The sequence below is a fragment of the Amphiura filiformis genome, chromosome 20, assembly GCF_039555335.1.
Source record: "Amphiura filiformis chromosome 20, Afil_fr2py, whole genome shotgun sequence".
Classification (NCBI taxonomy): Eukaryota; Metazoa; Echinodermata; class Ophiuroidea; order Amphilepidida; family Amphiuridae; genus Amphiura; species Amphiura filiformis.
The window spans coordinates 33,806,344-33,828,818 of record NC_092647.1 but is presented as its reverse complement, the minus strand read 5'-3'; the positions used below and the strand labels follow the sequence as shown (position 1 = coordinate 33,828,818).

At 35.9% G+C, this 22,475-nt stretch overlaps 1 protein-coding gene across 1 annotated transcript; it reads left to right on the top strand.

The window, feature by feature from the left end:
- Positions 1–111: 111 nt before the first annotated feature.
- Positions 112–20,965, top strand: LOC140142669 (checkpoint protein HUS1-like). Its single transcript, XM_072164667.1, has 8 exons — positions 112–244; positions 5,175–5,296; positions 6,772–6,948; positions 8,340–8,447; positions 15,571–15,645; positions 16,702–16,801; positions 18,550–18,672; positions 19,183–20,965. The coding sequence occupies exons 1-8, from the start codon at positions 193–195 to the stop codon at positions 19,266–19,268; spliced, it is 843 nt and encodes a 280-aa protein (XP_072020768.1). The 5' UTR covers positions 112–192; the 3' UTR covers positions 19,269–20,965.
- Positions 20,966–22,475: the final 1,510 nt, after the last annotated feature.

The window sequence follows — 22,475 nt, the reverse complement described above, 5'->3', positions numbered from 1 at the left end:
TTATATAAAACAGTTTTTTTTGTAAAATAACATCGTAAATACAGCGCAAAGGCTTTTTCACTCAAATGACCTAACTGAGGTCACAGGTAAAAGGTCAAAATATTACCGACCGCCATTCTTGATTTCGGCTGCTTCAGAAAAATTGAAACAGTGCTCGTTTGTTTTGTGTTTCTTTCACCTAAGATTGCCACAATGCGTTTCCGAGCAAAGGCAGTAGATTTTACTTGTATTGAACAATTTACCAGTAAGTTTGGTTAAACATTATAACATTTTTCTCCCGAGTTACCGGCTTAAGCTTACCGAGACAAGGGCCAGGCGGTAGCATGTGCTAAGCGTGTGTCCACACATGATCATGAGTAAAGAAAGAAAGCCAAGAAAAAAACCCAAATAAAAATAAATAAATAAATAAACAAACGGACTTTTAATAAATTTTATTAAAAGAAAGAAAGAAAGAAAGCCAAGAAAAAACACCAAATGAAAATAAATAAATAAACAAACGGACTCTTAATAACTTTTATTAAAAGAAAGAAAGAAAGCCAAGAAAAAACAAATAAAAATAAAAATAAATAAAAAAACAAACAAACGGACTTTTAATAACTTTTATTAAAAGAAATAAAGAAAGAAAGCCAAGAAAAAACACCAAATAAAAATAAATAAATAAACAAACGGACTTTTAATAACTTTTATTAAAATAACTTGAGACTCAATCAAATTTGATAAAATGTTTTAATAAAGTATTGTTAAAATAATATAAAATAATTATAAATACACGCATGTGTGAAGCAACAGCAGCAGGACGGCAGTGTCACTGTAGTATAAAGTCTACAATGTATGTTATTACAATTCGATAGGGTGATTGAGTCATAATAATAATCCCTCTTTATAGTCAGTGAGAACAGTGGGAGAATGTGCTTCGTCTACCGCCTTTGTTTACCGAGTTGAATGACACTAATTTTGGAAGAAGTTATATAACGCTGCTTAAGTTCAAGTTACTCGAGAACTCTAGATTCGAATTTGCACACGATAGTTACGCATTCGATGCTATAGTGCTTTGCTATCGTTTTTCGGTCGGACTAGACTCGCTTGCCAGTCCTATATACGCCGTACCTATGTATATTGAGGACTGGCTTACGCCATTTTGGATGTCAATGGGAAATACACACTTAACGATTTATACCGGTTAGAAACTTGAAAAAAATCTTTAAAATTTCATCAATGTATATAAAAGTGGTACCAACCGTATTGTGCTTGCTAATTTAAGACTTGGTTGAAACAAAATTAAGGATCGAAAGCATTTTAGTGTCCAAAAGGCAAAATTATCGTCAAAGTTCTGCGAAATCGGCACCCTTGCGAAGGGTTCAGAATTGAATCGAGACGAAAATATCCGATCTTTGCGATCAAAAACACAAAATTACAACTTTAAACATACTATTGGCAAAAGACATTATTACCAAACAATACAGAATAGAAAATTTGACATCATTTTCTCAAAATATTGAAAAAATTTGCTCACTAGACATCGAAACAGTACGCAATCCAATTCCCGTTCAAACGCGTGGGAAACTGAAAGTGCGATAATCGTGACTAGGTCGGACAGCGGTGCAAGTTTTTTCACTGGAGGTTATTGATTCTGTGTTAAGGGGCACTTCGTGATCCAGCCGATCCATGCAGATTAATTCGTTTAGCAAAAATATCGCTAAATTTGAATTTCGTTCTGGTGCACCAGAACGAAATTACAACACATTGTCTATGGAGCAGTGTAATACACATAATCATGCATAATTCGCAAACGCAAAATCGGAATCAACTGAAATTTTGGAAATAAGCTTTTTTCGTGAATATCTACTGAAAAATGTCATAAAAAGAGGATGCTAGGATCACGAAATCTTCCTTTAATGTTGAAATTTGGATGAAAGTTATTTCAATGAGTCAACTGTAGGCCTATCTTACTTTATTTGAACAAGATTTGCCTATTTTGGACAGTCTAAAATTTTGCTTAAGTGACATTTTTTAGCAACTTTTTTGATGCAATCGCCTGTCGTGATGGGCTGCGTCTGAACTATACGTCGAACAACTGAATACATGCACAACGTGTGGACCAATATATTTTTGTAAACATTTTAGGCCTATAACAAAATGTATATTTTGTACAATTGTACAACTATCGTTTCTACACTAGGCTTGTTATCGTTTCATTTTTCTTTGGCGACATGTCGCCAAAACTTGGAATCCGACATCGAATCTTTGTCGACAAACAAGTGAAAAATATTGTTTTTATAAAGCTTCTAAATTTAGCACTCAATGCGCTTATTCATGCATCCATGACGGCCAATGGTGATGAATGGTAGGCCTAGTGTAAAAGATAGGCCTGTTATCGATACAGTTTTTTTGAGCCAATAAAGATCCAAGCAAAATATTATTCAACAAATTTTCCAGATACAATTTACACACAGTTACCGTTTTATTTACGACTCCACCCTCTTCCAGGAAACCGCAATGATCCCAGACATTGCTTCTATATTTGCTTGTTTTGATTGAAGTTCAGCGATTTCAATGTGTTTCAGGGGATCTTCTGGAGGGGTTTGAGGTGACATGATGACTCAGCTTGGAATTGAGAGACAGTAATTTGGGATAATATAAGCATGTGTGCCATATCATTTGTGTATCGATACTACCATTGAGTGTACCAACATGTCGGAAGTCTATGAATTTTCCGACTATTGATTTATTAAGGATTTATAGGCGCTACCGCCCCCAAAACAACACATTTTCATCTACAGTACAATTTTTTCACATTTTACGCACTTTTTTCTTTACTAATTCTTTTTGCCGCCTTCTTCGTCCCCGCCGCCCTTCTCGATTTTGCCGCCCTGCTTTGACCCGGGGCTGGCTAAAACCCCCCAAATAAGCGCATGCATGCATGTCATAAATAATTCATTAATCATTATTTCATTGTGTAAATGTCAGTGATTGTGTCCATGTATATTGTTATTGCACCTGCGAGAGCAATTGTCAAGCTGAATTTATACTCGATCGCTGGATCACCACATGAATTCGCCTCTCTAAAATCTCTACGAGGTTGTTAAGCATCGAGCACACTGACTGGCTTAGCAATTATCAAATTATCAAACTAGTTTTGTAAACCAATCAGGTTAGACGTACTTTACTGGCGAGTATGGGGGTCACATTAATTAATACCGTAAAAGGCGCGTCCGTGTACTCTCAAAAAGCACCCTAAACAAGTATTTCTGAGACTGAAATTTGCACCCCTAAACAAGTATAAGTAGCACGATTTGCTACCCTAAACAAGTAGTTGTCTTTTCCCCAACCCTAAACAAGTAATTGATGCAATTATTACCCCTAAACAAGTAAACACACTGAAACACATGCTGCTGCCTTCAGGAGCTTTTTCACACCTGCAGCTTTTATAAAATCTAACATTCAACTGCACAGTGAAGCGTACGTTTTAAGTTTCTGAACAACAGAAGGATTGATCCTATACGCCGGTGTTGATCGTAAATACTCCCAAATAGAGCACCTTATCCAAACTCTGTGAATCGCCGCGGGTGAATCGTTTGTATGCGCGCGTGCCTCCTGCCTGGTTTCCCGGGTTGGTGTCACGTTGGGCGTAAAACCGGGGTATAAAAATATGAACCCGTCCAAAAGAATCGCACACAAGAAAAAAACACAGGATGGAATAGATTGAGATGATATCCATCCTTGCAACGATCGTAAAGTGTGTTACGCAATGAGCACAGTGTGTGGTAGTACAAAATATGCCGGCGGATCTGCATAGTCAGAGACTGGTTCAAGAAACATGTTCAAGCTTACCTCACACAGGTCATGCAGTATGTCCAATATTTTCTTTGTGCCAATAATTTACCCTTTTTGGATCACAGGTCCAACCCTTTCATTGAAATATTGTAGAATTTATTTTTTGGGATTGGGATGTACATTGTACCCAATTCTTCACATTTCCAAGAGAATTTTGAACTGCAAGTCCAACGCAAATGACGACCATGGCGATTGCAAACCACCATTAGAGCTCAAAAAACATACCCTTTTACACCAATGATTTTACCTGAATTTGATACCCTATTCATGTTACGCATGTAACGTGCCCTAGTCTGAAAAAAATACCCTTTTTACATGAATTTACGGACGTGCCTGATACCCCCTTCACCACTACAGTGCCCCCGGATGTAATGGTCTCTAGCCTAGAATGTGAAGCTATCACCCATTATCGGTGAGCAAATTCTTGGCTAGACGGACTTCTCGCGCAACCTTCAAGTTGGCGGCCTTGCTTCAAGCAAATTTAATATCATGTCTATTTGTCTAGTTGAGCAATCCTGTTTAAGGCAAGGCTTAACTGAAATTGGTAACTTTATATGACCAAATATAGATTAATAATCCAATCAACTTTCTGACCTTGTGAGTTTTTTTTCCAATGTCATAATGGTGGATACATTGTGTCTCAAATCCCTGGTGTAATGCAGGGTCTAGAATGGAGAAAATTGATAAATGACTTTAGGAAGTAAGATGATGCCAATACAGTACTTGTCTAGGGTAGAGTCTTTTACGGAAAATGGAAAAAAATCACGGAATCGGAGGTACAACACAGAAAATGACATTTTTGTATGACGTAACAAAATTGTTAAATGATAAGAGAAATAAAATGTTAAAAACAATCTTCAGTTGTGTGTGTGTCAATTTTTATGATAAAAATACTGTTTAATAATACCGAAATAAAGGTATATATTACCAAGGCAGGAACCCTCTATCCATCCAAATATCGTAACAGTCCGCCTATTATCGTGAGAATATTCCAATCATAGCATATTGATCGCGATATTGAACACTTTATTGTGACATGAATATCATTCATTATCATTGTTTATACATTTTAAGCTTTATTACCAAAACATGGATTTACAAATTTTACAACACGGATTACAACACGGAAAATGGATTTTAGAAAACAGTAAACTTCGGACTCTAGTCTAGGGTATAGAAATGGCAGTTTGGCATATTTGTTTAGGGTGCATTTTCAGTCTCATGCTCATATGTGTTTAGCCTTGCTTTTTGAAAGTCCATGTTCATAATTGATAATGTCAAGTTCTCCCAGTCACTGGTATGATAATGTTTATTTCATTGTAATGTTATCCCCCATGCAGAGGTTGTGAGCATAATTGCCAAGATGACACAGCTGTGTGTGCTCCGTCTAACAGAGACCAAACTCTTCTTCATTCTCAATGACAAAGTTGCTAAAGGAGGAATATGGTGTGAGATGAATGCGGTAAGGAAAAGCAATGGGCTATTCCATTTAAAATCCACACTACCCCTGTGGAAGATTTTGGATATATCTTCCACATGGGGAATATGAATTTCAAATTGAATGAGCGCATTAGGCAGCTCCATTTGAATTTCATACACCCTCTGAGAAAAATTCAATGCGAATCTTTCCCTGAGGGAAAGTGAGTTTCAAATGGAGCTACTAATCTGTATTACTAATTTCGTTTGAAGTTCGTACTCCCAATGCAGGGCTGTCAACTTTCTGGAATTGCTTGGCGTGAGACAGAGGCATACCAGGATTTTCCGACAACAATGTTCATTTTGACCTGTGATTATTTGAGCCACCGCCCTCGAGAATCTGAAAAGCGGGGGGGTAGGGACAACAAATTATTTGGATGATGCGTGAGATTTTACTCATTTTCCAGCTTTTTGCGTGAGATTTACTACCAAGGCGTGAGATTATACTACCTTGGCGTGAGACCGTGACAAAGTGACCCAATGCGTGAGACTCACGGCCAATGCGTGAGAGTTGACAGCCCTGCCAATGGGGAAGATATTTCCAAAATCTTCCACTGGGGTAGTGTGGATTTTAAATGGAATAGCCCAATATATGAAAGAAATTGAAATTTCAACTCCCTATGCAAGCTTGCAGAACTTCTACAGGTTGAAAAGAAGTATTATGCAATTTAGCATTTATCAAATACAGGGTTTTTTTATTTCATAAAAGCCTCTTGATGTTTAGACCCACAATTATACATATTTTATTTTGTTGAACATTTGATGAACTTTAAATATTGTTTTTGAAAATGAACATTGTGTTACTGTAATGATTCTTGTAAAGGTTCTTTTAAAAAGATTGGCGAATCAAGGTTGCAGGGAAAAAATAACCGGAGGCACCAAAGGATGCCCCATGCCTTTGCCTTGGTGCCGCTCAAAATGTGTAACTTTGGATGCATTCTTTAGCATGTGATTGCCTTGGTGCCCTAGCAGCCCTTAGCAGAATTGGGCTATTCCATTTAAAATCCACACTACCCCTGTTGAAGATTTTGGAAATATCTTCCACTGGAGAATGGAATAAACACATTGGCAGCTCCGTTTGAAACACACCCTCCCTCAGTGGAAGATTCAGGTAAAATCTTTCTCAGAGTGACATTCAAATGGAGCTGCCTAATGTGTTCATTCCGTTTGAAATTCATACTCCCTACATGGAAGATATTTCCAAAATCTTCCACAGGGGTAGTGTCAGCTAGTGTGGATTTTAAATGGGATAGCCCATTGCCTGGCTACCCTTGCAAATGCCAAAATGAACTTTTTTCCCTGAGGTTGATTCTTGTCAGTGAAAGTTTTAAACAGTGGATAATTTTCAAGAATCAAATAATTTCCGTAAGTAAATAGATTACAATATGTGAAAAAGTAATGCCCTGATAAATTTTGTTATACCGTACTTATAGTATAATTATCAATAATTCCAATTTACAGAGCAACTTTTTTGATGAGTACCGCATGGACGGTGTGGGAGAAGATGCCAATGAGATCTACCTTGAGGTCACTCCAGATGACATCGTCAGGTCAATGAAGACTGCTCACGCTGCTAAGTCTGTCAAGATTAAACTTACAAAGAAATTCAGTCCTTGTCTTACATTTGAAATTGAATTAGTAAGTAAATATTGGTCATTGGGTTATTCCAGTTGAAATCCACACTACCCCTGTGCAAGATTTAGCCAAAGTCATCCACAGAGGGAGTATGAGTTTTGAATAGAATAGACAATTGGATAACTTCCATTTGAAATACTCACGCCAGCTGTGAAAGATATAGGTGCAGCTATAATACAGGGGGAGTATGGGTTTCAAAATGATTAACCCATACCAATTACATTTGAAAAACATACTCCCCCTGTGGAAGATATTTCCAAAATCTTCCACAGGGGAGTGTGGATTTTAACTGGAATAGCCCAAATTTCTTAACTTGCTATAATAAAACAACAATTATAATCTTTGCAATCTGATTGGCTTATCCTTGTATCTGAGCCATGTTATATAGTAATAGATACGTGTGTACTACGTACGATCCCCCTGCATAGGGTTTGATGTACTTTGAAATATGTGCATTGCAATTTTTAGCGAAAACATTATTTGGGTGATGTTCTTACAGGGTTCAAATTCAGTCAATTTTTTTGCATGGCAGTTTGTGCTATGCAAAACACATGTTTGCATAGCAGTATAGCACTTTTAGCTATGCATTTTGGAAAAGTGCATAGCAGTTGATGGAAATTGCATCGCATTTTGCGATGCGATACCGTCGAATTCGATCACTGTGTTCTTACAATATTAGCATAGGTTTACATTGTAAAAAATAGCTAGACAAACTGCAATTTGTTTAGCAGGTTGTCCAAACAGGGGAGCATTTTGCTCTGCTACACCAGGTAAATCGAACGCTGCCCCTACAGCAACATTAGGCCAAAAAAAATTGTTTGCTTGCTCTCCACCGACCGACCGACCCAAAATTAGCCAAAATCAAGGTCAACCCTTTTTTTTAGATTTTTGTGTTTTTAGTTTTTAGTTCATAATTTTAATGGATTTTTATTACATTTTCAGTGTCTTTCATTTCAAAGCTAAATTTGGCCAACAACATAGATGAAATCATTACTGTAAACTCATTACATTTATAACTATCCATTCATGTATCAGTGTTTCCAATAAATTTGCCATCTTATGCCTGTAAGTATGCAGTTGTTCTTGAATCAATGTCTATGGTATATCTTGCATATTGAAAGTCTAAAGTGAAGTATTGATATATCTTTCCACATAACCAAGGTTCATTGCCTACAGGCCTATACCCATGTGTATCTTATAATATTAGACAGCAGCAACCAAAACTCACAGGCAATGCTGTCACAAAACTGATAGTACTTACTTAAATAAATCAATTAGATTTTAACCAGCAAATTATTACTAGTTACATCATTTTAAAATGCATATGGTTACTTAATACAATTATTATTATACAATTATATTAATACAATTATGTCTTATATATTTTTAAACAGGCATCCAAGACAGGTCAAAGTAGGAATGTGGTTCATGATCTACCAGTGAATGTCATTGGTAGAAAGCTGTGGAACGAATACAAAGAGCCATCTGTTCCAGACTTTGATGTAAGTATCTATCAGTTTTACTGCTGATTTCATGCACACTTATTGTGGGGATTTGGGCTCCTTGCACAAAGTCCACACAAACAGATGTCTCATGTGTTTCTTGTATACAAAAAAGCAGACAAACGAAGTATTTTTTTCAGTGACACTTTCAGGATATGTCAAGTGTGTGCTAATGATGAAACCTATTAAATTTGAATGGTAGTCGACATCTACAAAAAGAATAACGAAGTATTCAGAATTGTACTAATTTAGTTGGACGTTCACAAAGTCACCCAATATTATACCTTATTAATCTGCATTGGCAACTCTGTATTCCGTGCGATCCAACCAGAGGTTGGTCCATATAGTCGTGCACATAGTCGTGCATAGCCGGTTTTGCCTAGCGTTGCCATTAGTTACGAATCTATACTTCTATCTCAGACTGGCTGAGGGCCAATCAAGTGGAAGTTGCCCAATAGTCATGATAGTATATTCCCCATTGACTCGGTCGCTTTTAGAGTCGTAACGATGTGGTATAGACTTGCCAGTCTCGTGTACGCCGTTTGTACACAGAGACTGGCTTATGCCACTGTGTGTGTCATTGGGATCTATACAAACGTAGCAACATTTTTTTTGCAATTGAGTCAATTTATATAAAATTGGTACTCACATATCTGATTTCTAAATCATAATTATCCTGTTTAATGTATCCAAGTACCTTACACTTGGAATTTGTGATACTTCAAAAATAATTTTTGAGCCATCGACCTTACGAGATGAAACAATGTAAGTCACAAGATCTCGCGAGATGACCCACCTCTTTTACAGCCGGTTTCTGTCTTCAAGTCATGTTCGCGATACAGCCACGTTGCACTCTGGGGTCGAGACTAATCAGTTACGTCGTTAACAACGAGTAAACAAAATGGCTGGGAAAAGCGGAGGAAATTGTGTCCTTAAAAGTGTTTCAGCGTGACGATCAGAAACCTCAAAAACTATTTTTTGTTGGGCGCTTTATATGCTAATGATATACAGGTACATTGTAGGATATAAATTGGATGGTAAATAAGCCAAATATTGCAAGAAATCTACTCGCTAGAATCCTAGCGACCCCGCAAAAAAAATGACCGTCCATGCGAATGTAATATTGAAATCGTAAAATCCCTACTAGTAATAAACCTACTTGTCACTAATCGTGGCGCGTGATCAAGTCGTGATAAAAAGGTCAAAGTGGCTGATCAATGTGTGGGCAAATGTTCAAGTGGCTTTTTGACCAATCGGCTTTCTAGCAGTAAAATATGGGGACCAATCAGGTTGTATCAATGTGATACCAATAAACTATGATGTATGACTCATCTTGTTAGGCCTACTAAAAATAAAATTCGGTTTCCGGTAACCCGCCCGCCCTCTTTTTTGGTGCCGCAAAAAAAATAATTTATGCCACTTTTGGAAAAAAAGTCGTCCGTGTCGAAATTCTGACATGAAATAATTTATGCCACTTTTGGAAAAAATAAAATTTTTCAAGAGTCGTCCGTGTCGAAATTCTGATATGAAGTTGTTGGAAATCACATTATTTTATTTTCCCCAGACTTTCTGCCATTCAATGATTAAAGAAATACAGTTGAATTGATAGATAATATTTATCGCGATATAGGCCTAGGCCTATGCACAACTGTTTTATTTATGAAAACAGCGTGCAGCAGGACTCGTAATATTAAGTAGGCCTACAACTATTGAAAAACTATTGAACTACCCAGCAAACACAAAAACGTTTTAAAAACGTTTTAAATAAGTTATATTTTGGCTTTTGGTTTAGCTAAAAACGTTTTAATAACATTAAAATGTCGGGTTATATAAAGGTCATGATAACGTTTTAAAACGTTTTGTATGAAAAACACAATAGGGCCTACAACAATATTTTTCAATGTTTTCAAAAATGTTATTGTAAACTATTTTTACAAACATTTTTGCCAAATATTGTGTCAATACTTAAATAACATTATGTTAAAATGTTTGAACCCAGCAAACACAGAAATGTTCTTAAAATGTTTTTTTCAAAACCTTTTAATAACATTTAAATGTCGGGTTATATAAAGGTCATGAAAACGTTTTTAACACGTTATTGAAAATATTTTGGGCAAACATTTTTTCGCAAATATTTTTTTAACCCCAAAATAGCATTCTGTTTAGAATGTTTTGTATCAAGTTTTCAAGAATGTTTTTGGAATGTTATTAAAACGTTTTTATACCCTTTATATAAAAATATATAACCCGACATTTAAACGTTTTCTGTAAAACATTTTTGTTTGCTGAGCAGTAGATTATCAAAAAATGTTTTTTAAGGTTATGAAAATGTTTTATACCCTTAATAATATACCCTTTATATAACCCGACATTTAAACGTTTTCTGACAACCTTTTATAACCTTTTGCGAATGATGTCGAAAACGTTTTGTGTTTGCTGGGTATTTTGTCTGTGTCCGCAACAAATTTGATAAAAACGGTAATAGTAGGCCTAACACTATAAGACAAAGGCCTAACGCTCATTAAATCGGTGTTGTTGTCGAACTAATTCCCATAAAGCTCGTATTAAAAAGAGCAAGTAATAAAAAAGTTAAAATGCTAAAAATGATGTAGGCCTAGGCCGAAAAATTGTGTAATCTTGTCCTAGACACTCAACGATAAACCCCTATCAAGTATGAATAAAAGACTGTTCATTTCAATTTATAAACGTTGAGGAAGTTGTGCATTTTGTCAGCACCGATATAATAAAAATTAAAATAACTAACCTGGCAGATTTCAGGATTAACCAACATTTATTTTCTCATGCCGCTCGCCCAGGCCTGCATATTATCCCGTCAAGAAACTCAACCCTAGGCCTACCTTTTTCAACATGTAAATATAATTCCATAGCGATAAATAGTGAACGTTGCATTGAAGATGAGGATACTTGGATGATACAGATATTAAGCACATGTTAAATGGGGGGTATGGGGATGTGCCAGTTTGTTTTACAAGGGCAATTATTATTTGACCCAAACTTTTTGGTGGGTGGGTTCATCATGACCCGAGACAGAACAAGTTTGTATTGGTTAATGGGTCAAGGTCATCCAGGGGTCATCTGAGGTCAAATTAGTAAAAACTATCATATGGGCATGAAACTTGATAGGGTAGATTCAATATTTAGTGGAGGGTAATTTCGGGGTCACCAAAGGTCAAATTAGTAAAAACTGTCACATCACATTGGCATGATACTTGGTGGGTACAGTCAATATTTAGAGCCAAAATTTTGGAAGGTCATTTTGGGGTCACCAGAGGTCATCTGAGGTCAAATTATTAAAAACTGACATATGGGCATGACAATTGGTTAGTACAGTCAACATTTAGAGCCAAATTTTTTGAAGGTCATGGGGGGTCACCAGAGGTCATCTGAGGTCAAATTAGTTAAAACTGTCATATGGGCATGAAACTTGGTTAATACAGTCAACATTTAGAGCCAAATTTTTTGAAGGTCATTTCGAGGTCAACAGAGGTCATCTGAGGTCAAATTAGGTTAAACTGTCATATGGGCATGAAACTTGGTTAATACAGTCAACATTTAGAGCCACATTTTTTAAGGTCATTTCAGGGGTCAACAGAGGTCATCTGAGGTCAATTAGGTTAAACTGTCATATGGGCATGAAACTTGGTTAATACAGTCAACATTTAGAGCCAAATTTGTTGAAGGTAATTTTGAGGTCACCAGAGGTCATCTGAGGTCAAATTAGTTAAAACTGTCATATGGACATGAAACTTGGTTAGTACAGTCAACATTTAGAGCCAATTCTTTTAAGGTCATTTTGGGTCACCAGAGGTCATTTGAGGTCAAATTAGTTAAAACTGTTATATGGGCATGAAACTTGGTTAATACAGTGAACATTTAGAGCCAAATTTTTTAAGGTCATTTTGGGGTCACCATATGTCATCCGAGGTCAAATTAGTTAAAACTGCCATATGGACATGAAACTTGGTAAGTACAGTTTACATTTGAGCCAAATTTTTTGAAGATCATTTGGGGTCACCAGAGGTCATCTGAGGTCAAATTCGTTAAAACTGTCATATGGGCATGAAACTTGGTTAATACAGTCTACATTTAGAGCCAAATTTTTTGAAGGTCATTTGGGGTCACCAGAGGTCATATTAGTAAAACTGTCATATGGGCATGAAACTTGGTGGATACAGTCACCATTTAGAGCCATATTTTGGTAAGGTCATTTGGGGGTCACCAGGGGTCATCTGAGGTCAAATTAGTAAAATGTTGTATTGGCAAGAAACCTCTGTCGAGATTTGATCCCCAAGTCAGGTAAACTTAAAAAATTGGTTTGATTTACACTTATTGATTTCACGTTCAAGTCATTAACTGTTTACAAGTTAATATTATATTTGACTATTTTTGGATCCCAAAAGTTTGGTTATGGACCCCTATTTTTTTGATTTATGATAATAGGGTCCATTTGGAGTTTGGACTCCTTACTTTTTCTACCCCTAATTATGGTCATTTCAAAATATTATTTTATCTGTTTAGTGTTTTGTATTGCATAAATTTCCAAATTGTATGTAGCAGTTTTCTATAATTGCACAAACAGAAAAAGCTTTTATATATATAGACAAGAACAGTGAATGACAGAGAGTAGGTAAATGATATTGGACAGTACGACACACTTGTGTAGTATGAGAAGAGCTTTTACGATTGAGACCCCGAGTCATACTGTTTTTCTATTGGCTAGCCTTCAAGTGTTAAATTGGGTCGAAATTTCAGTATGTGTAAATAATTTTTTTTCCTTCCTTCCGTCCCAATTTTTTCAGAGCATGTTACCGAAACATCATTTTATTTTTATTTAGCCTTATTTATATTATGGCGTAGTACGTTTTGTGCATTGCCGTCCACGGGATATTATAAAAGAAAAATCGATTTTGCCCAAACCTGTATAATAAACACATCAAGGAAATTGGTACTTGACTTGATGAATGACTCATCGTGTTGAGCGAATTGATGATGATGATAGCGATTACGTAACGCTATGACACAAGTTTTTGTACATGTTGTATCGGTAAATAATAATTAATTTAAATGATGTTGCGCACGCCTATGCTATATTCCATGTTTTTGTTTACACCACGCCAAAAAAAAGCGTCACATGCGCCCGTCAGTGAGTGAGGATTGCCAAACCCAGCGATTTGGTAGCCCAATTGGGCGACTTTTGAAGATTTTCCCATGACTTTTGACAATTTCCTGTCCCATAGAAACCAATGGTTAAGAAAAAAAATTAGGCGACTTTTCAACATTGGCTCCCGCGACTTCCGATCATTTCATGTCCCATAGAAACCAATGGTAAAGAGAAAATTAGGCGACTTTTTCGATTATTTGACCCGCAATTGGGCTGAAATCTTTTGGCAACCCGGCCGTCACTTCCCTTCAAAGTATCCACTGCAGACAGACGTGTAATTAATTCCGTCAAATCGGTCTCATTCATCAACAAACATTATACATTCAACTTCTATTCAACAACTATTTCACCAGGCCAAGTGTCCATGCTCCTATGTTTTCCCTTCAACCTTTACAAACCTCTACCGTCTACCTCATTTTAACTCTCTAACCTCTCACTTTCCCTTCTTACAAACATTTAACTAATTACCCCCACCCATCGACTCGCCAAATCCCCACAAGGTTCTGAACAGAAACAAAACATACATCACCCAACCTAAACCAATCAATCACAAACACCATCAATGCATGATCACCCAAACACATGTACCATTCAGTACCAAAACAAACCACCAAAGCAGAGAACCGCGAAGCCCGAGAACCGCTCTAGTTTTATTTATAAGATGACATTTTGATTAATGATAATACTGTCAGATGATTATTATGTGATTTATGTGAGTTTTTCCTTCCAAATATGTGGGGTCACACTTGAATGTCATCAACATTATTGGCATTATAAAAGCACTATCAGTTATCCATGCAAATATATTTTTTAGGAATGGCCTGAAGTGAAGAACAAAACGATACAATTTGGTGTTTTGGTGTAATAGGTCTACTGTATGACATTAGGCTATTCCAGTTGAAATCCATACACCCCCTATGGAAGACATGCACTTAATTTTCCACACACAGCGGGTGCAAATTTCAAATGGGGTTACTTGAATGGGCGACTCCATTCGAAATTTTACACTCCCTGTGTGGGAGATTACAGCTATGTCTTCCATAGGGGTTATTGATTTCAACTGGAATAGCCCATTTGAATGAAACAATAGTTTCCTTTTGTTTGACAGGAAGGAAATTAAGACAACTTGTTTTTTTTGAACAAGAAAAAATATGTTGTTGTATGACTGCAGAAATATTGAATGGCAATAGCTGCCTTATTTTGTCATTTTAACATTGTGGCATGTTTAACTGATACGGTGACAATTCTGAGGGTAGTAGGACTTGAGATGCTTCCAGGATCAAGTTTAATCACCCGCTGAATAATCTCAAAACTCATTGTTGCATGAGATACACATTTGTAAAGTTTTTGGATTAATCTGCAAATGTAATTTCAAAGGCAGCCTTTGCTTGTATATAACTTTCTTGCACAAACCCATTAGGCAAAAACCGTCTCGGCAGTCCCGACCGTAGAACTTTTTTTTTTTTAAAGGGTTTTTTTTTTTACAATTTTCCCAAAAAAGTCATGAACTTTTCGTATGAAAAACTGAAAATATAAAAGAAATGTTGTAATATACCATTTCATGCATGTTTACCCTGTCGAGTCATACTTGATGAGGGTTCCAATATTTCGTATTATCATCCTCAGCTTCTACACAAGTAAACATTGTTGAACTATATACTGTATTTTAAGTCTGCCAGACATGTACATGTCAAAATAAAGTATGTTTTACCTTGAATTTGCCTTAGGTGGAAATTATGTGGTCAGTGAGTGTTTTACATACAAACACATACTTCACATTATATTTTGGTAGGCCTACTTGAAGAAAAAACCATATAAGGAAAAAAAAACTTTTCAAGACCGACCGACACAACTTCTGAAAAGTGATCTATGGACAAGCAAACAATTAATTTTTTTTGCCTTATGTATGACTTACCTAAATAGTTTGTTTCCTCTTTGTAGGTCAGTATTCATATGCCACCTCTCAAATCAGTGAAAACAGTTGTAGAAAGAATGAAGAATCTTGGCACCTATGTGGTATGTATACACCAAGATTATTTTTTTACAATACATAGCATCAGTGGCAGCACCAGGATTTTTTTAGGGGAGGGGGCAAAGGGAATTTTGGAGGGGGGGGGGGGGTCAACCAATTTTGTGCAAAATTACCTATAAAGTGGAACTTTGGAAAAAGTGAAAACCCAAAAGTCAAAATTTTGGGTTTTTACTAGGGTAGCAAGATTTCTGCCATGCCCTCCCCCTGGTGCCGCCATTGTATAGCATTCATTGTTGTATTCATCATCATCAGGTAAGATCATGTTTGCTACTAGGCTTTTTCTAAATGCATTTTCGTGCGGACTTTAAGTCCCTGAATATCCCTTTATAAATGTTTACTGCTTGTTTTATTGAGTAAACACTTATGTGTCAGGCTTCAGCATTTTAAAGCCATGATATGTGATTTGCTCCACAGCAACACCCTCAATTATTTTTTAATTTCTACTTTTTGCACAATTGTAATGCCCAATTGTGTGCTAAAAATACCACATGAAAGACTAAGCCTCAAGTGATTTAATTACAGTAAAATCTAAGAGTTTTATTATAAACCAGAGATCCTGGTTTTATTCACCATGTTGGCATGTTCATCGCTCGATGACTGAAAATATCATGTGCATTATTTTTCTACATAAACTGTATATCATTATTCATCTGTAGTTGTTACACATGTTATTTAAACGTCCCTGCGATAAAGCTCCACTCAATAAAGATCGGTGAACTAATTCACGCATTAGTGGTCATTATAGCGATATGCTTTGTTTTATCTCGTTCAGCTCAAATTTAAAACAGGACCTACTTCATACAGTAAAAACTAACATGTTTGGAACAAAATAATAAGAATCTGTTCTCATGGAAAATGCACATTATTGCTTTAAGGTCCATCACAATTTGTGAATAAATATGATATGATAGTATGATGATGATGACAAATGTTTCCACAGAGTCTGTGTTTTCTTGTTAGTTATCAAAATATGCCAATAATGTTAATACATATATATCACAGTGCAAGTTTTCAACCACTGAACCCTTTGATCTTTACAGGAAGTTTCTGCCAATCATAGTGGTGAGATGAGGCTGAGAATTGAGACAGAACATGTCACTGTGTCCACACATTTTAAAGATTTAGAAGTTGCTGAATTAGGTAAGTGTAAGCAAAGTAATATTGGGCTATTGCAGTTGAAATCTATACACCCTCTATGGAAAACATGACCATAGGCCATGGTAATGAAAGGGATTTGCGTCCACCGCCCGCATGCTTCAAAACCTACTACATAAAATGAAATTTTCATTATTTAAAAAACATTCATTATTTCCACAAGACGGCTCTGAAACAAAAATTTCCCAAGTTCTGTATTGACAAGCTGCATGTGAACGCTTTATTTACGGCTACGCAATAATTTGGCACCTATGGCCTCCCTAGTACTAGATCGTATCCGTATACCGCTTTGGTAGCTTCGATTCTGTGCACTCCTGAACGATGCCTCTGTTCAATGCATTCACTTTAATATCGTGATCAAACCTACTGAAAGTAATAATGAAAAAAGGATTAATGGCTGCATGCGATTTGAAAAAGTGACGGGCGCAAATCTAAAACTTTCATTCCCACTTTCATTTTAATCTCCCATACGGAGTGTAGATTTCAAATTGATTCATCCATTCAGGTAACCCCATTTGAAATTCACACTCCCTGTTTGAAAGATTAAGGTCATGTCGTCCATAGGGGTGTATGGATTTCAACAATAGCTCATTTTTGTCTCGCCGGTGGTCGCAAAGCCGGTGGACAAAAGCAGGACTTGACTTGTTGACTGGATATCCTGCCTTTTATCAGGTGCACCACATAAATATGTGTTGAAATATAGAAGTTCAAACACAAAAATTTGTCACTGATGTACATACGAATACGACTCCCACACCACCACGACAATGTTCCACCTGCAACATCAAGTAAAAATATATAGTCTTTGTAGCATACCACCACCAAAGTAAAATGTGTATGTAGAAGGAGCAGGTTAAACATCCACCAATGAATAAGTTAAATCTAGCGGAGCACACTGTACATTTAGAGCTTTGTGCATGTGTGTAAGACATGTATGTATGTGACTCATTCCTGGAGTTACCCCAGTTGATGCTCCTAACAACCTATTCTACGTATAAATGTAGAAAGCCCTGCTCGCCGCACTGATGAAGTCATCTACTCTTTGCCAGTTTTTTGTAAATCAAACCCTGAATTGTGCTCTATGAAATGAAACTTTGTATGAAAAACAGCCCCACCAAATATTACTAAATTGGCTCAGAAATTTACTCAAAATGCAGCAGACTCCACAGATAGTTGTTTACACTATAGTCTTGGGATTGGTCATCAAAATCTATTAATTTAGTGATTCAGATTATGGATCACATTGTACAATCTCAAACATAAACATAAATTAGCTATTCTGAGACCTCAAATGCAAAGATGTTAGTCCACTTGGGGAGCTTGCAAAACTGGTTCGACAAAAGGAGTAAAGTCACTGAAAAGATAGGATTTGGAAAATATAGTAAGGCCTCAAAAAAATTAACCCGACTGACCCTAAAATTAAGCTCGACCCTAGGATTTTTTTTTGCTACTAAATAAAAATATAGATTAAATTTTTAAAAAGGAAGAAAAAAAGTTCCAAGGCCTTTATCAAATTATGCAATTTACAGCTTTAAAAGTAAAAAAAAAATCTGACCTACCCACCCTATTTTTTTTTTATGCCAATCAAACAATTTTCTTTTTAAGGCCTAATTGTACACAAATCATGGTTTATATACGCTAATGCATGCAACTGTGCATGTTGGGCAAGTGGACTATGAAGAAGTCTAATGTATCAGCAGTTTGTGAACAATTTGTCTATAATGTCCTTGCAGATAATGGCGATTCACAAACACAAAGAAGAGATATGAGTACAATGTATGGAGCTAAAGTAGACATCAGAAGACTACTTCTTTTCCTAGCAGGACAACAATTACATGCCCAGAGAATAGTGTGCAGTAAGTATTAGTGGAGGGAAGAGATCATTGAAGACCTAGTATGACCATGAAGTTGCATAATAATGGTATTGTTTTGCTTCAAGTATTAGAGGAGGATAATATGTAGTTTCAGAATCGGGCACCCTTGAGCAAGTCAAGTTATTGAGGTCAAAGGTCACACAGGGGTTTAAATTTGAAACTGCTTTGATCAAGTTATAAAATATAAAATATTACTGATTGAAACAGAAATTGTATCAAATTCTTCAAAACAAATTCCATCAGGATTGTATATAGTTCAATTAAGTAGAAAAGGTTCTTTTCAGATCCAAAACTGATACTCGCTCAAAAAGTTTCAATCCCTATCAGGATTCTTGATTTCTAGATGCTAGTAGAAATGGCTATTTCTGAGTAAGTATCAGTTTTGGATCTGAAAAAGAACCTTTTCTTCTTAATTATTATCAAATTCTTCTTCTTTACAAATGGATACAAAAACTCACTAACGTACATTTTTTTCTCAATTTTTTTTCACAGATATTGTAGATGAACGAGTACTTCACTTCTACCTCATCCAAGAAGATGTCACCATGCAGTTTTACATGCCTATCATCCACCAGTGAGACTTGGATTGCAACGCTTCCATATCGTTGTGACAGAATACTGAATAACAGTTTAAACTGTTTATTATGATCCGTCCATATCTATCTATGCTTCATGTGATTCACCAAGCGCTAGTGACCAAGCCCAAAATGGCTTTCAACTGTAAAAACATTGGTATTGTCACCTTATGTTGACAAAATATTACAGAAATTGGATGCTATTTAGCTTTATGCCATGAACACAACGGTATAATTGAAGAAACTGAAATATCTTGATTTGGAACCAAAGAAACTGTAGTGTATGGAATCTTGTGCGATGTTAGGAGTTAACAAATTTTGTGGAGTGTCTTGTCATCTTGCAAAAGTATGACTTGCAAGTTATACATGTAGGCATATTAGATTCTCTGATTGAACTTACTGTATTTACACCTTACAGTATGTATTTAGACAACTCGGCACATTTACCTCACTGTGGAAGATGGGCATTTTTGCCCATCAAGATCGACGATAAGTGAGGGTGCTTTAGCGAACTCAGAAATAGTGTAAATAGTGCGAGCGTACACACAAGAGAGTTCGCACCTATGAGCTGACAAGTTGAGCACTTTGTGCACACTCAGATGAGCCATGTCGCCAATTCCGAATGCTGTACCAGCGTCAGCTGAATTCAAGCATGCTTAGAGGCCACAGGCATGGAACATTTCCAATTTGTGATGCAAATCAAGCAAAATGAGTCGGATGTCAGGAATATTGATTTTGAGATATAATCAATAATAGTATTCAACTTCCTTTGTATTTTATTGTTCTGAGCAACACTAAAATGGCCATATTATATCAGGAACCATAATGAGTCTAATAATAAAGCTCTGAGAGTGGCTCATATGAGATTGAAAACTGAATTTTGATTTTAATCGACATCAGACTCATTTAGCTTGATCGTATCACATTGGTGTTTATTAATCTATGATATTGACCCTGTGCATGAATTTGGATAACTTTGCGAGAGTTCCGAACAACTCAATAACCCAATTCTTTGTGTCCCATGAATGAATGTTAATGGAAAATAACAAGTCCAAATTGTGCCTGTGGGGTGGTAAGTGTGGAATGGGGATGCAACTTTGTAGTTTTGGTTAAGGATTTTGAAATTGCTTCCACTTCATAAGGCCCCTGTCCAGGCAATTTTGGAGTGTCTGTGAGTAGTGAGCTATTATGTTAAGTATGTTGTAGGTCAAAAGTGACTTGATGTCATATTCCAAAATTGCTCAAAAAGAAATGTAAGAGGATGGACTTAAGATTAAAGTTTGTTCATCTTAAAATAGGCGGAAAATTGTTGGTTTTTGTTGTTGAGCGCATCAATAAAGTTCCAACTTACGCTCACATATATTCACATAAGCGTGCACCACTCACACATCTTTATTTTGTTTGTTTTATATGTAAGAGCATTGGGCCATTCCATTTGAAATCCATACCCCCTTTGGAAGGCTTGTCCTAAATCTCCCACACAGGGGGTGTAGATTTCAAATAGGAGTTGCCCATTTAGGTAACCCTATTTGAACCTCATATACCCAGTGTGGATGATTAAGGTCATGTCTTCCATAAGGGGTGTATGGATTGGATTTCAACTGAAATAACCCATTGTCCTATCAATACTGTACTTAAAATAAAATGGTTAACTTGTTTTGAATTATAGAAGAGTGTGTTATTATGTATCTTTGAGTGAACTTGGGAAACGGTGATTTCGGTCTTTGGTCTCACTAGATTGGTACAGGACAGGTTATGATCAAATTGAAATTTGACCCCCCCCCCCTCCTATTATCCCCAAGCAGCTCTCCCGGTCCATTTACAAACTTCACTCTTATCTGTCACTGATATATATATTTGTCAAGTGGGGTCTTAATGACATTCAAGATGGTCCATTTACAAACTTCACTCTTATCTGTCACTGATATATATATTTGTCAAGTGGGGTCTTAAGGGCTGGGGTATGAATGTTTGGACAGTATTTATTTTGGGACATTCGAGCACATCAGACATATCGATTGCATTCTGAATACGAAGAATGTCATTCTGATATCAAATAATTTTGATTTTTGAAATTAGCAATTTAACACATTTTATGGCAAATCATTAAAATTGATATTTTTGATATTTAACAATACTTGAAGTAAACTTTATAAATCTGATGATTTATACTTAAAGTGTATGTAGGTGGGATGAAAAGACGAAGATCAATTGAAAATTTTGACCTTTCGTATTGAAGATATGGATTTTTTTAAAAAAACACTAAAAAAAATTAGGTCTTTTTGGGAAAAAAACCCATATCTTCAATATAAAAGTTCAAAATTTTCAATTGACCGTCGGCTTTTCCTCCCTGCTACATACACTTTAAGAATATATCATTAGATTTATACAATTTACTTCGAGGACTGTTATATATCAAAAATTTGAAAAATATCACATTTTTATAATTTGTCATAAAATTTGTATTATATCGTGATTTTCAAAAATGAAAATTATTTGATATTCGAAAAGACATGCTTCAGTATTCAGAATGCAATTCGATAGGTCTGAGGTGCTCTCATGTCCCACAAAAATACTGTCGAAACGCAATAAACGCTCATTTTAGATCCCTTAATGACATTCAAGATAGTATTATGTCATTTAGTTTAGTAACATTTATGGGTTTTCAATGGCACATTTCATCTCAATCTCATGCATTTCTTGTTTCGGAGTTTCAAACATTATTAACATGTTATAAACACATTTTGCAGGGATGTAATTTTTCAGGATTAATCTGGAATTACAGGTTTGTTTTTTTTTGTTCAAATTTTTGGGGCTTTTTAGCCCAAATTCACTCGCTTTTTCCAGATATTCAGGGTTTTTTTTTCTTCAGGCCTACTTACATCCCTGATTTTGGTTTTGGTCAAAACATTTTTAATAACATTAAAAATGTCGGGTTATATGAAAGTCATTAAAACATTTAAGGCCAAATAAAAAAAATAAACAGGTTTCACGTCCCCTCCCGCTTCCTTTTTTGAGGTTTCTTCAATTTTATTTATATTTTTTGAAATTCAGTTATAAAATTAAAAAAAATATGTCCAGGAAGTAGAGATGCTTTGTACAGCCTTGCTACTATACAAGAAATACTTTTATAAGGTTTTGTGATAGTTAATATAATAATAATATTTAGAGGGGGCCTATCTCTCAAAACAACAAATAAAAAGAGGCCGC